Source organism: Delphinus delphis, chromosome 12 (genome assembly GCF_949987515.2).
Source record: "Delphinus delphis chromosome 12, mDelDel1.2, whole genome shotgun sequence".
Lineage (NCBI taxonomy): Eukaryota > Metazoa > Chordata > Mammalia > Artiodactyla > Delphinidae > Delphinus > Delphinus delphis.
The window spans coordinates 8,650,126-8,663,766 of record NC_082694.2 but is presented as its reverse complement, the minus strand read 5'-3'; the positions used below and the strand labels follow the sequence as shown (position 1 = coordinate 8,663,766).

The window sequence follows — 13,641 nt, the reverse complement described above, 5'->3', positions numbered from 1 at the left end:
AGGGGAAATAAGTTGTTACAATGTCTTTTATAATTTCTTACATTTTAATTGGCATTGACTTTTGGTAAGGGTGTGAATAATTGTGGGGTCTCACTTCCTTTCAGATAGAAAAACATCATTTAGCATTTCTTGTAAGGTGGGTTTCCTGGGAATGAGTTCTTAAAATCTGTGTCATTTTGCCTCCATTTCTGAAAGCCTGTTTCGTTAGACGTAAACTCTTTGGTTGAGTTTTTTCCTTTTAGCACCTGGCATGTCCTTCCACTGCCTTAGGTCCTCATTGTTTCTAATAAGTCAACTGTTAATGTGGTTTCCTTGTACATGATTAGTGGTTTTTCTTTCTGTTTTCAAGATTCTTCTGTCTTTAAACATTTTTATTCTGGTATGTCCGGGTGTGGATCCTTTTATTTTCAGAACCTGACCTTCTTGGATTAATGCTTTTCATCAAACTTGAGATTTTTAGGCAGTTTCTTCTAGTAACTTTTCTACTCACTAGTTTCTCCTCTTTGTGGCACTTCCATGACATATATGTTGATGTTCCCTATTTCTCTGAAGCTGTTTTTTTTTTCTTTTTCCTGTTCTTCTGACTGCATTATCTATATTGATTAATCCCCACATTGGCTTTCTACTGCAAAGCTACTGTTGAGTCCCTCTAATGAATCTTTCATTGCAGTTATTATACTTTTTAAGTCCAGAGATCTCCATTTGGTTCTTTAAAAATAATTTCTATCTCCATTAATATTCTTTGAAGGAATATTATACCTTCCTTTACCTTCAGCATGGTTTTAGTATGTGTATGTGTGTATGTATGTATATATATATTGAGATGCTTTGAGGTTTTTGTCTGCTTCCAATACCTGGACCCACTCAAAGGCAATTTTTTTAAAAAATTTTTTTTTATTGCTTTTCTCCCCACCATGTATGAGTCACACTTTCCTGTTTATTTGTAGATCTTATTTTTTTGGTTCAAAACTGGACATTTTACATAATACAGCAGTTCTGGAGACTCATACTCCCTTCTCCAGGGCTTGTTTGCTTATATGGTTAGTGACTTAGCTGGACCATTTTGGCTAAGTCCACTTACCCTGAATTGTATGGCCTCTGATGTTGCAGTACGTCGCCTGGGCATAGGCAGTGTTGCTGACACCTCCCCTCAACCCCAAGGACAGTAGTTTTAGCAAGGCTCTCTTGCTGTTTCTTTCCCTGCCGTCCCTGCAAGCGTTCTAGTTGGTCTGTCTCCATTGTTATCACGCTGTGCTGTTAACATCCACTAATTGCTGGTGGACCTCTCTATTATTTGACAATGTCCTGGGACATAAATTGCCACACAGTTCAATCTAATTGAATTTAGGTTTTTGTAGTTGTTGAGGTTTGTTCCAACTGTAGGGCTACTCTGAACTTCCACTTTCATTCTCTGTTGAAATTCTCACTGGCCTTCCTTTCTGCTTGTTTTGCTAACCTGGAGATCCCAGGCTCCTCTTACTTCACCCCCAACCCCACCTGAAATCTCCTTTGTCTGCAGCAGCATCCTTATGCTTCAACTTTTCTCTGTTCTAAATAAAGTCAGTCCCTTTAGGGAATGCTATGGAAGCTGTTTTTACAGCCTGCTTCTCCCACTGGGCAGAACCTCTGTGCTACTCCCCCCGCACTGGGAATGGGGAGAGTAGCTGGCTTTGCTAGTAGTCTGTAAGTAAAGCAGTGGGTGGTAGCCCCTGATCTTCTCTGCTTGCCTCTCCTTCCATGGAACCTCCACCCTAATCACTATTGCTCTAGTTTATGAGTACGCCAGGGCAACAGTGATTAGAAAACAGTATTGCTGGGGTAGATATTCTGTGCTACAAGTGGGGACTGGGTGGAGGAAGGCAGGCTCAGACCTCTTTGCTACTGCTGCTTGCAACAGAGCTTCTGCAACACAGACCTTGGGGGAATGAGAGATGCTAGCAGTCTGCTCCTCCTAGGGATAAACTGTAGGCCAAGACTGGGAGATGAGGGGAGGAAGGGTGCAGGCTCATGGTTCAAATACCACAGAGACTCACTATTCTTACCAGGATTGAGTATTTTCTTGGATAAATGTTTCTGTTTGCTGTGTGCTCTTATGACAATTTCCAGAGACTTTAATTTCTAAAAAAATATTTACCAGTTATGATTGTTTCACTGAGGGGTCTGTACGTCTCCTCATGTTGCTATTTCGAAAGTGCTTCTTGATTTGTTTAATACATGTCTTAAAATATAAGCAATCAAGACCCTTTAAATAAGGCAGTATGTTCACAACCTGAAAAAGCTTTCTGTTGCCATCAGTTGACTCAACAACACCATGCGGCATACAGAATAAATACAGTTCTTTAAGTTACTTATATTCCAGAAGTAAAGAGTGTTTCTAATCATTTACAAGTGCAGTCTGTTACACCAGTAAATGTTACTTGACCTCTTTATAAAGTAAATAATGCTAGGTAAGAATTAGTCCTGGAATAGTGTGCTGAATTTCTATTTCCAATCCAGTAGATTAAAAACACAATTGTGGATGGTATAAAAATGTAAGAATCATATTGTGATAAAACCAATCTCAAAAATAGAGAATCCAGACCCGACTCAGATAATTTTAGAACTCAGAAGTTTTCCTCAACTTAAACACGAGCTCCACACAGAAAATATCACAGATGTTTTTCAATGTGATGCAACTGCATAAAACTCTAGAATGTGACCATTAGGAGACGAATGTACTGAAATCAACAGAATTTAGAAAACACATCTAATTCTGAAGTCAGGAGACGATTTACAAAGAATTAATCATCATCAGAGTCAGAATCATATTTCTTGCCTCGAATAATTTTCTTTTCCAGTTTTGTGAAGTTTGTTCCAAATTTCTTTTGGCTCTGAAATGGTGGCTCCGTTAAATTTCCACTAAAAAGAAAGCAAATTTGAAAAACACTTATTCTGTATGATTTAGTACAGCTGGTATACTAAACTGCACAAAAATCTATCCTCACTGTAACACAAGGAATAGAGTAAAATTTTCTTTAAAATGTTGGTGTCAAGGAAGAGGTGTATTATTTACACTGATAGTTAACAGTTTTAAACCTTACTATGTACTACTAAATGCTTTAGATCAGCGTTTTATTTTCTTATCATTAATTACTGATTAACATTTCACGGGATGCACCAACAAAATTTCTGACTGAAAAAGCATAGAAGGAAATCAGTTATTTTTATCTGTTTTGGGTATGCTGAATCTGTATTAGATTCTTTCCTGAGAATGACACAGGAAAACCATGCTCTATTTTTGATAGCCTGTTATGACTGGTTTGATTCTATTTAACATCTTTTAATGCTTAGATCTCTATAGACATCAACAAAACTCATGGAATTCATTATCATTAACCCAGAATTAGTATGGAACTCTTTTCATGACGCCTGAAAAATATTTCGAAAATATGTGGAAATATTCCTAGCAGCTAGATCTTGGTTCTGAAGTATCATCCACCACTGAAAGGAACCATGGCGTCTCGGAGAAAAAGCCAGTTCCTATGGAGAGTATAACACGAGGCCCCCTAAAAGACCTTACGTGCACCAGAAAGAAAGTGCTCAAAGAATTATGGGGATGTGTCAAAAGGACACAGAAGCCAGTATGAAAGGCTCTCACTGGCCAAATTTGAGGCAATCTGAGCTTCAAAGTAAATAATAACAGCAACAGACTATAACCCACTGAATAAAAGAATCCACAGCCCATTCTAATACAGATAAATGAAGAAGTAAGTTAATGTGGGGTCTGGAGAAGTTCTTCCTTAAATCACCAGTTGGCTTGGTGGACAACTGGTTAACCAGTGCACAGTCATCACCACCAGCAATGAGACAAACCATCATATATCTCCTGATATGGTACACTGAGAAGAAAGAATACAACATCACTTCCATAATACACCTGTGGAAAACACGCAGAATCTGAATCTAACTTTGAAACAAACTGGGAAATGCTCTATAAAATAACTAGCTTGTACTCTTCAAAAATGTTAAAGTATTGAAAAACAAAGGAGGGGAACAAGTTGCTACAGGTTAATGGAAACTAAAAATACATAGTAAGTACACAGAACCCATTTTTCCAGTATGGAGGACATTATTGGGACAATGGTGGAATTTGAATAAGCTCTGTAAACTGTATTTTGTGTTTTAATAAATTGTACTGTGGTTATATAAGAATGTTCCTGTTCTTAGGAAATGCACACAGAAACATTTAGGAGTAAAGAGACAATATATCTACAACGTCCAATCAAATGGTTCTGAAAAAAAGTTTACATATATCTAGAAAGAGAACGATAAAGCAAAGATAAAATGTTGAAAATTGAGGGACACAGGTCAATGATATACAAGAATTCAAGATTTCTTTGTACTAGTTTCCAACTTATTTAAAGTTTGAAATCACTTCAAAATAATTTTATTTAACATTAACATTTTACTTAATATTAAGAAAATAAAACCTATAACTCCAAAATCAATCACTACAATGTAGGAATGATTTATGCATGTGGAGGAGAGATTCAGAGATAAAGGAGGAAGGGAAGTAAAAAGATGAGAGAGGTTTCTACTTATCAAAAGGCACTCTGACTGGAATAACTGGAAAATTTCACCTGTTATTTTTGCAAATCAAAAACAGGCCCAAAAGATAAGATGATATGCTCTGATTTGTGGAATTAGATAAATTACTTGTCTAGAGAAGTGGACAAAGAGATAAGCGGAAAATGGAAGTTGGATTTTATCAACAGATGGTTTTCTGAGACTGTTTCCCAGAGTAAGTAATTTAAGCTAAGCATAGAGATGAGATTTTATACGTTTTATCAGATTCTACAAGTGATACAGGAATATCTACTTTCAAACATTAGATTTTTCATGTAAGTCATTATCAATTTGATTAAACTCGTTTAAATCAGGAAGGAGTCAATTCTTCTGGAGTGTCATTTGGGTTTCCAGATTAACAGAGAATTAGATTCCATAGGCTCTGTTAGTTTGAAAACTTTTATAGTTAGATGGACTCCAAGATCCAAGATCAATTTTATTTATAACTCTGATTTTGCTGTAAGATCGTGCTAATGTACACTTTAAGAAATATGCTTTTCCTTTGTGAAAATTTTTCTACATCTCAGCTTAAAGATCTTAGTTCCATAAAATAAATGTTAACATAAAAAAATTCTCTAAAAAATCAACTGGGTATGTGAATTAATACAAATTGATAGTTTACTAAAAGTTACCTGTAATTGAGAATATCAGAACAACCCAGCCTCCATTCTAAAGTTTCTGTGGTGAAGTCATCTGTATTTCCTAGGTCAGAAAATCCAACAACAAAATCTTGTGTTTTCCCATCTTTCACCAGTGCTAGCGTGGGAATGACTTTGATATGCAGTCTCTCGCAAAGGAAAGGTGCTTTTTCCACATTCAGCTTCAAAAATTTGGTCTCAAGATGTTTCTTGGACAGTATCACCAAATGTCTGTCTAGTATTTTACACCTATAAGTGACAACACATAGAAAATCAAAAGCTAAAAACAACAGATTTCTTTTTCAACATAAATATTAAGGCACATCTAAGCTTTTAGTTTTTCTGAATCTCATAATCTGGCAGCCAACCTATGCTTCGATCAGATAACCTCATTTCCATTTCACAGGTTAGGTACCTCTTTTTCTACCTCTCATGATATCATATTCTAGAAAGTCAGATCTCCCTTAATGATACTTATAAAAAACAAAGTATTCAACTTATGCCTTAAGTGGTTCACAAAGCTGTCATGTTCATGGTTAAGAATAAAAAAACTGTCATTTCCCTTATGCATGTTTCCTGGCATCTCACAGGTGACACATCTGAACTTGACAGAACTGGGAAGACAGTTCTCAGAATTAGAAGGGAACATGTGGGGCCACATTCGGAAGTCACTAAGAAAGACTGAATGGTGTCACTGAGAAGGAACCCTTCCAACTGTGCAACTCTGTTAGTGAGCAGCGTATCAAGGTTAAGGGCTACAAATATGGTCATTATGGTATGAAAAATACCAGCAGTAACCTTTATTAAGCCACCTGAAGAGTGGAAAGCGATCTTTTCTTTAAATTATATTTTAAACCGGCCAACCCTCTAGTGTTTCTGAAAGACTACTGTAATAATCTTTTGAGCAGTAGTTCTTACCCAGAGGCGATTATTACAGTCAACTTTTAAAATATGCAAATGAATCAAAATTCTCTAGGAGTTGAGCTGAGAAACATGCAAGTGATTCTCATGCCCAGCAAAGTTTGAGAACTACTGCTTTCGATGAGTAAGACACCGAACGCTTCATAGCTGGTTTTACTGGTAGGCTTTTTGGGTACGTCTTGGTATAGTTTTTCCTGAGTTAGGTTTGGGTCCACGGAGTTTCTTATACCCTTGATGCATCATCACCTGAGTGATTCTTTTTATATGTCACCCACGTACTGCAGCAATGGGATGTTAGTGAAAAATGGTAGGGGAATAAGCTGTTTTTGAATGAAGTTCCAAACAAGTGACAAATCATTTTGAGAAATACGTTCCTGAAGATTTGTACAAAAATCAGCTCCATTGTTTTATTGGAGTAATACGGAATCTATTTTAAATAGGTCTGTGTCCCACTTGTCAATTAATCCATTTTTTAAAAATCCAGAAGTAGTAGTTATGGTGTAGTTAAAACAGCATTAGGCTTAAAACCTGGGTTCAAATCCTCTTTTATTATTTAGGAGCTGAGTGACGTTAGGTAGGTCACTTAATCTCTCCAAGTCTTAGTGTCCACGCATGAAGCACAGGAATTATACGTGCTTACCTCCAAAGGTGATTGTGAATGCTCCAGGATTTTATACAACACGAAGTATCTAGCGTACTATGTGCTAGAAACTTTGATATCTACCTATCTATATCTCTATCACCTCATTTCAATCTTGACTTTTCAGTTCTGTTTTAAGGTAAGTACTGCTGGTGCTGCACTGTTTATAAATCCATCAAGTATACTTACTGAGTACCTACTATGTGTAGTCAGTGCTGCTCTATGGCTAGGAACCCAGAGCACAGTGGGCCACACGACACAAAGGCAAACCCTCTGCCTTCACAAAACTAACAATCTAGTGGGCAGAGACATCTAATAAATAAGTGGACAAATAATATCAATCTTCTATTTACCTTCCTAATCCCTTTCCCACTTTCCCTTATAGGAGATTTCATCATCTCAGTTATTTTCTTTCATCTTTATTTTCTTAGTCAATAAATCCCAGGCAATCAGTCCCTGAAAGGTGTTAACTAATAGCCACGTTGTTGGGTGATGAGGTAAAGACAAGGGCCAGGCAGGCTTTGGAAATGCGAGAAGAGGGCAGGGCTGGGATCCCAGGGAATAACAGAGACTCTGCATTGGAGTGTGTGTCTAAGGGGGGCAGGAGCTACTTGGCATCAGTGAATTGCTTTCATACAGTTCTAGGTCTGTTATCAAGTTATCTGATACTTAAAAAAAAATTCTAAAATCTGATTGGTTGCCAACATTTAAAAGTTTTTTTGCCAACACTTAAATGTTGGCAAGTATTCAAATTTGGGGGCTAAAAAAAAAAAAGGCTTGAGTCCTCTGGTTTAAGATGTAACCTCTTCTGGGGCTATTTTCACTTTGAGGGATCTGCCTCCAAAGAGAGGTTGGCAGACCTGGGTGCGTCTAATAGAAATCACTTTATTGTCCTTCCAGCCATGCCTGGTGCCGCAACTCTGCTTCAGGTGAAAGGCTTGGTCAAGCCACAGCCTCCCGGTGAATTGCAAGTTGAGAAGAAGTGACTGAATTCAAAGCTGGTGTTCAGGTGTTGGCCCCATTTCCAACACTGTGGCTGTATCATAATAGTAGGGACAAAAGTAGAATTCTTTTGGCATTGATAAAAAAATTAAAGTGTTCATTTCTAAGATGTTTTAAAAATTAGCTAGTGAAAATATAGTTCAGGAAATAGCCATTTCTATGGAAATACTGATCTTCTATAGTTTGTACTTTTGTATGACACTGGTTTTTAAGTTAATCTTTAATGATTGCTTAACTTTAATATAATTCTAGTACAAAGAGACAACTTAGGAATTACTTCCTTTTATATTTTTCTTAATTTCTCTATTAAGTCAGTGTATCTCTATTTAACAATCTCATCATGTTCAAGAACAGTCACTGAGGGAAACAAATTACCTCAATGTGGAGTCTCTGTAGAAATGGCAAACCACTTTTTTACTCTCCTTGACTTCTTGAAAAAAGTCTCTCTCACTAGGGATTTCTCTGTATTCCCCATGTCCTTTTGAAAGCCATTCCTGATTTGGAGAAAAGGGAAAATATCACACATTTGAAATATCTCTTTCAATATCACTTTATATTTTATGTCCAAATCACTATAGTATTTTGTAATCAAGCTGACTTTATCTTAGAGAGAAACGAATTCCTTTCGGTGATGTACTTTCCTATGTTGCTAGTGTCAATGCAAATACAGTCTGTGGGCCGTGACTATCTCCACAGCATGGCTCATATTTAAGATGATTATCTGTCTTGGTAACTTAAAACATACGTTTTCTTAGAACTTCGAAAGTAAAAATTTAGACTACAAAGAGACTTAGAATGTAACCATCTACTTAATTTCTTTGCACTGAAACTATTAAAGTCAGAAGCATTTGATCTAAGTTACTACATAGCTTTAAAAAATAATGCTTGTGAGATAAAGCCAATCCGTCTTTGGGGAGGGGGCGGGTACTGCAGCTCTGAAGCTCGGGAGCCCTGTTTGCTTTTGATGACTAACTCAGAGACAGCAAACCTCTTCTGTACTGGCCACCAATGGGTAGTGTCCTGGGAAGAAAAAGGTGTTTGTCTTCACGTGGTGTCCAGAAACAAAGATCCCGCAAGTCACCTAATCCAACTCCCCAAATCAACAAATCAACCCTTATCATCCATGTTGGATAGACATTTCAGCTTCTTGAACCTTTCCTGTGGCAGGAAGCTGGTCCCCTCAACTGGAAGCTTGTTTCCTTTCTCAGGAGCTGGTTTTAATAAAAAGGAGGACTGGACTTGCAGGCAGAAGGCATGGGCTTGAATCACTGCCCTTTCTGAGTCTCACTTTCCTCATTTGTAATGTGGAGATCATAAAGCAACTATCTCATTGAGTTACTGTGAATGGACAACGTGACAATAACTACAACAGTGTCTGGCAGGTGTGCTTAAAAAGCATTTGTATATGTACTCTCTGTTCTTAGAAAAGTCTTCTCACACTGAATCACAGTATATCCAGAACAGTGGGCTATGGAGCCCAGCTTGGACCTCAGATGAGAAAGAGAAATTCTAATCTCCTTCACGTCAGCCCTTCAAATATCCTACATCGCCTATGTCCTCCCTGCTTCACATTGAGCATTTCCATTTGCTTTTGACTTTCTCCTATGAAATGACTTCTAGACTTTTTCATCTTCTGGCTGTCCTCCTCTGAACAGTCTTCCAGAAGTGGTCCAACTAGAAAGGGGCAGGAGTGCCATCCCTGGACTTACACTAACAAGGCCGAGACTGCGTCACCAGTTTTGGTATCTATACATTTCATGTTGGCTTACACTGTGCTGAGACCTACCGGAGGCCCTGATATTTTTCTCCTTATTTCTTTGGTAAAGCTTCCATAAAGAGTTTATAAACTGTCAAATACACTCCTTAATGACGCATTTGCTTTGAGCACAGCTAAGTTATGACAGGCTTTCTCATAACTCCACCTGAAAGGGAACCCACTGACCCCTATTCCTCCCAGGGTTCTTCCTCATCCACTCTCTCCTCAACCACACAAATCTGAACTCAGAAGATTATCCTGGGCGCGTGTTTCCTGTACTTGACTGTGGATTAATACACTGGTCAGGCTAATTCTGAATGTGTCTTTAAAACAAATCTTTTTTCTGGGCAAATTTTTAATGGCATTAGGTACTTTGAGGTCAAACCACCCTAAGAACTACAAGTGACTACTGCAGCACGGGTATATGTAAGTTGTTAGAAGCATACTGTTAGAGCAATTTCAGAAAGCAGGGCAGAGAGGTTACTTGTTTCTGCTGCTGAGCTCTCCTCAGTGCCTTGAGTCTCTTTTCTTTGAGGTGTTCCAACTCATCCTCATCCATCTGATCCAGTTTCTGAATTTCCGAATCCAAATGTTCTTCCACTTGCTTGGTTGTCTGAAGCAACTGATTCTCTAGGACTTTTGAAAACATTTCAACAGATGCATTCGCTTCCATTCTTCTAAATGGTACAGTTCAGCCTTGATGCTGGGGAGAAGGTTTACAAAGTTAGAGAAAAAAAATAAGACAGGGGCTTCCCTGGTGGCGCAGTGGTTGAGAGTCCGCCTGCCGATGCAGGGGACGCGGGTTCGAGCCCTGGTCTGGGAGGATCCCATGTGCCGCGGAGCAACTAGGCCCGTGAGCCACAACTACTGAGCCTGCGCGTCCGGAGCCTATGCTCCGCAACGGGAGAGGCCACAACAGTGAGAGGCCCGCGTACCACACACAAAAAAAATAAATAAGACAGTTTTCTCTTAGTTTCAAAAATGCTAGCAAGTATATAATTTGTAGTCCACAAAGTGTTCTGCTGACAACCAAGCATATCATGTTAAGAATTTTTATTTAAATGTTTTAAAATTTAATTTTCAATGGATTATAGTTACACTCCTCAAAAACGATTTAGACCAAAGTTTAGGTGCTTTTGATTTGGTTTGTGTTTTACTACCCTAAAGCAAAGACAAATCTTTAAGACCATCGCCAGACCAGAAAGGAATGACGAAATTAAACCTAGTGCTGTATACTGACAGTATTCTTTACCAAAGGAAAAGGGAAGAAAAGCAGAAATGACTGTGAACAAGATAAAGTTTAACTGCAGTGAGGTTTTACACACACATATACACGCCAAACTTTGCTTCAACATAGAGCAGAGTTGAGCAAAAGACATATTTTTCATCTCTGCCTAAATGATTTTCGTTTAGCTCTGAAGAGAGCTCATTACAACTTATGTAAAGAACTCTGCCTGATGTTCCCTAAGCTTTAGTTTCCATTCCTGTTCTCCCATTACCTAATAAAGTCTATGAGGCCACAAAGATTGATACTGGTATTGATTCACTGACACTCAGTGTTCTTAACTTTGAGGTCAAACAATATAACACTACAAATAGTAAAAAGAATATTGATTTTTCCATCAAACCTCTATGTAAGATAAGAGTTTAAAAATAGAATCTAGGGACTTCCCTTGTGGTCCAGTGGTAAAGAAACCAACTCCCAATGCAGGGGACGTGGGTTCGATCCCTGGTCAAGGAACTAAGATCCCACATGCCGTGGGGCAACTAAGCCCTCGAGTCGCAACTACTGAGCCTACATGCCTCAACTAGACAGCCTGTGTGCCACACACTACAAAGCCCACATGCTCTGGAGCCTGAGCACCACAACTAGAGAGAAGCCTGTGCTGCAGTGAAGAGCCTGCATGCCACAACGAAAGATCCCGCATGTCGCAACTACTAAGACCTAACACAGCCATAAATAAATAAATGAATATTAAAAAAATCTAATTCAGATTAGAAAGGAAGATCTCTCTCAATTACATATTTATTTTATATTGGCATATAGTGATTTATAATGTTAATTTCAGGTGTACAGCAAAGTTATTCATCTATACATATACACGTATCCTTTTTCAAATTCTTTTCCCATTTAAGTTACTACGAATATTGAATAGAGTTCCCTGTGCTATACAGTAGGTCCCTGTTATCTATTTCAATTACATATTTTAGAAGAAATGTATTATTGTTGCTGGTAGAAAATCAAATGTTTTATGGGTAGCCCTGAATTTCAATTTATAATTTGCCTATCAAAGCAGGAGGCTGTTGCATCTCAATTAGTTATGTGATACATTTGCAACCACTACTGAAGCACTTTCAAAAATCTGAATAAACTTGTGAGCTTATTCACCCAGCTTCAGACACGCAGTCTGGCCCACCAGACCCTCTATAAATGTCGAAGTGAAGAGAAATAGTCTTCTTGCAAACTTCGCTTCTGATTCCATTTTTCTACACATGAAAAGAAGCTTTTGAAAAGCATACTGGGGACTTCTCTGGTGGCGCAGTGGTTAAGAATCCACCTGCCAATGCAGGGGACATGGATTGGATCCCTGGTCCGGGAGGATCCCACATGCCTCGAAGCAACTAAGCCCGTGCGCCACAACTACTGAGCCTGCGCTCTGGAGCCCACGTGCTACAACTACTGAAGCCTGCGTGCCTAGAGCCCGTGCTCCGCAACAAGAAGCCACCGCAGTGAGAAGCCCATGCCCCGCAACGAAGAGTAGCCCCCGCTCGCCGAGACTAGAGAAACTCTGCATGCAGCAACGAAGATCAAACGCAGCCAAAAATAAATAAATTAAAAAACATACTCGATTTCACCTTGTATTCCTGGAGCTAGCAGTGCTGAGAACACTGCAGAGGCACAAAAAATGTTTGTCAACTGTTGAAGGAACGTGCGTAACTTTTGTTCAAATTATCGTTAAGTTTCAAAAGTATTTCCGGTTAGGAAAAAAAACAATGTAACTTCCTCATAAACGCTATAAAATTTTAAAGGAGCCGTATTTCAAATGTAGCAAATGAATTTCACACTCTCTACCTCCCGAAAAAAACGTAAGGCTGTGACTCAGGACTGGGGCCAGACGAGGCAAAAACTCGACATTAAACATTGACTTGCATGTCACATCCTGTTCTTTACCGGGGGCGTAGCTGTTGCTTATCCCTAGAGGTTTATAGGCTGAGCTCAGGATTCAAGTATTGGATAACTGGGAGGAGAAACGATTAACAAGGGCTGCTCTGCGGGCAGGTGGTGCTGGTCACCGCATTCAGAAAGGGGGAAAGGAGATGGTGCAGGTATCCTGGGAACTTCATTCCCCAAACAAGCTTCTTTTTTTCATTTCAACTGAATGGTGAGCAGGGACTTGTCCTCAAATTACCTAACCATTTCCTTGATCCCCCGGCATGCACCCGCCAAAACAACCAGGGGCCTCACCCTTAACTGCACGCCAGCCGCTTCCCAAAAGTACCCTCGCCACTCCCTGCGCCCCCGGAGACAGATGAGGGCAGAGTTGAGGTGGTCCCGGCTTCAACGCCTCCCGGGGCGCATGCGCCAAAGCTTCCTCCGCGGCGCGGACACCCTCGCCCGAGCCGCGCCCCTCCCCCGCCCAGGCAGGAGGCTGAGCAGTCCATTAGCACCGAGATGCATGGCCGGCTTTTTCACACCACTCTCTGCCTCACCTGAGCTCTCGGTGATACCTGAGAAGTGAGGAACCAGCTTCTCCAGAAGAGCAATCCACTCCGGCTTCAGCCTCGTAGCAGCTTCGGGGGACTGGGGAGCGGCCGTCACTTCTGCCTCCTCATTGGCCGCGGCTCTCACGCGATACAATCTGCGACGCCCCAGGAAGTGGAGGGGGGGAAGGGAGGGGACGTGCGTGCGGTGAGCGCTTCTGCGCGTGCGCTCCCCCCACCCTTCCCCGCCCCACCGCCCGGAACCGAGGTGGCCCAACCTCTCCCTCCCTCCGTGTAAACAGCCCAGAGAGCAAGGAAGCGATGTATGCTGGAGTTTGTAGTTTCTTAGTGCCCAGCCTGGAGTTGACGTTCTTAGG

The 13,641-nt window shown here is 40.0% G+C and overlaps 1 protein-coding gene across 2 annotated transcripts; it reads right to left on the bottom strand.

Annotated features, from left to right (window-relative positions):
* Positions 1-874: 874 nt before the first annotated feature.
* On the bottom strand, positions 875-13,431 carry TXNDC9 (thioredoxin domain containing 9). Of its 2 annotated transcripts, none has more exons than XM_060027293.1 (5): positions 13,274-13,431; positions 10,047-10,265; positions 8,182-8,300; positions 5,238-5,492; positions 875-2,898 (listed from the first exon to the last, which is right to left on the bottom strand). In XM_060027293.1, exons 2-5 carry the CDS (start codon positions 10,233-10,235, stop codon positions 2,781-2,783), a joined length of 681 nt encoding a protein of 226 aa, XP_059883276.1. In that variant the 5' UTR covers positions 10,236-10,265; positions 13,274-13,431; the 3' UTR covers positions 875-2,780. The 2 variants fall into 2 exon arrangements, with proteins under 2 accessions (XP_059883276.1, XP_059883278.1); XM_060027295.1 differs by having other exon boundaries at positions 13,292-13,416.
* Positions 13,432-13,641: the final 210 nt, after the last annotated feature.

What these genes read in the sequence shown, in the direction of transcription:
- TXNDC9 (XM_060027293.1), bottom strand. Translation starts at nt 10,235, where the DNA reads ATGGAAGCGAATGCATCTGTTGAAATGTTTTCAAAAGTCCTAGAGAAT. An exon ending in TACAGAGACTCCACATTGAG is followed by an intron (nt 5,493 to 8,181) that starts GTAATTTGTTTC and finishes TGTCACTTATAG; the next exon opens with GTGTAAAATACTAGACAGAC. An exon ending in TCTGATATTCTCAATTACAG is followed by an intron (nt 2,899 to 5,237) that starts GTAACTTTTAGT and finishes CTTTCTTTTTAG; the next exon opens with TGGAAATTTAACGGAGCCAC.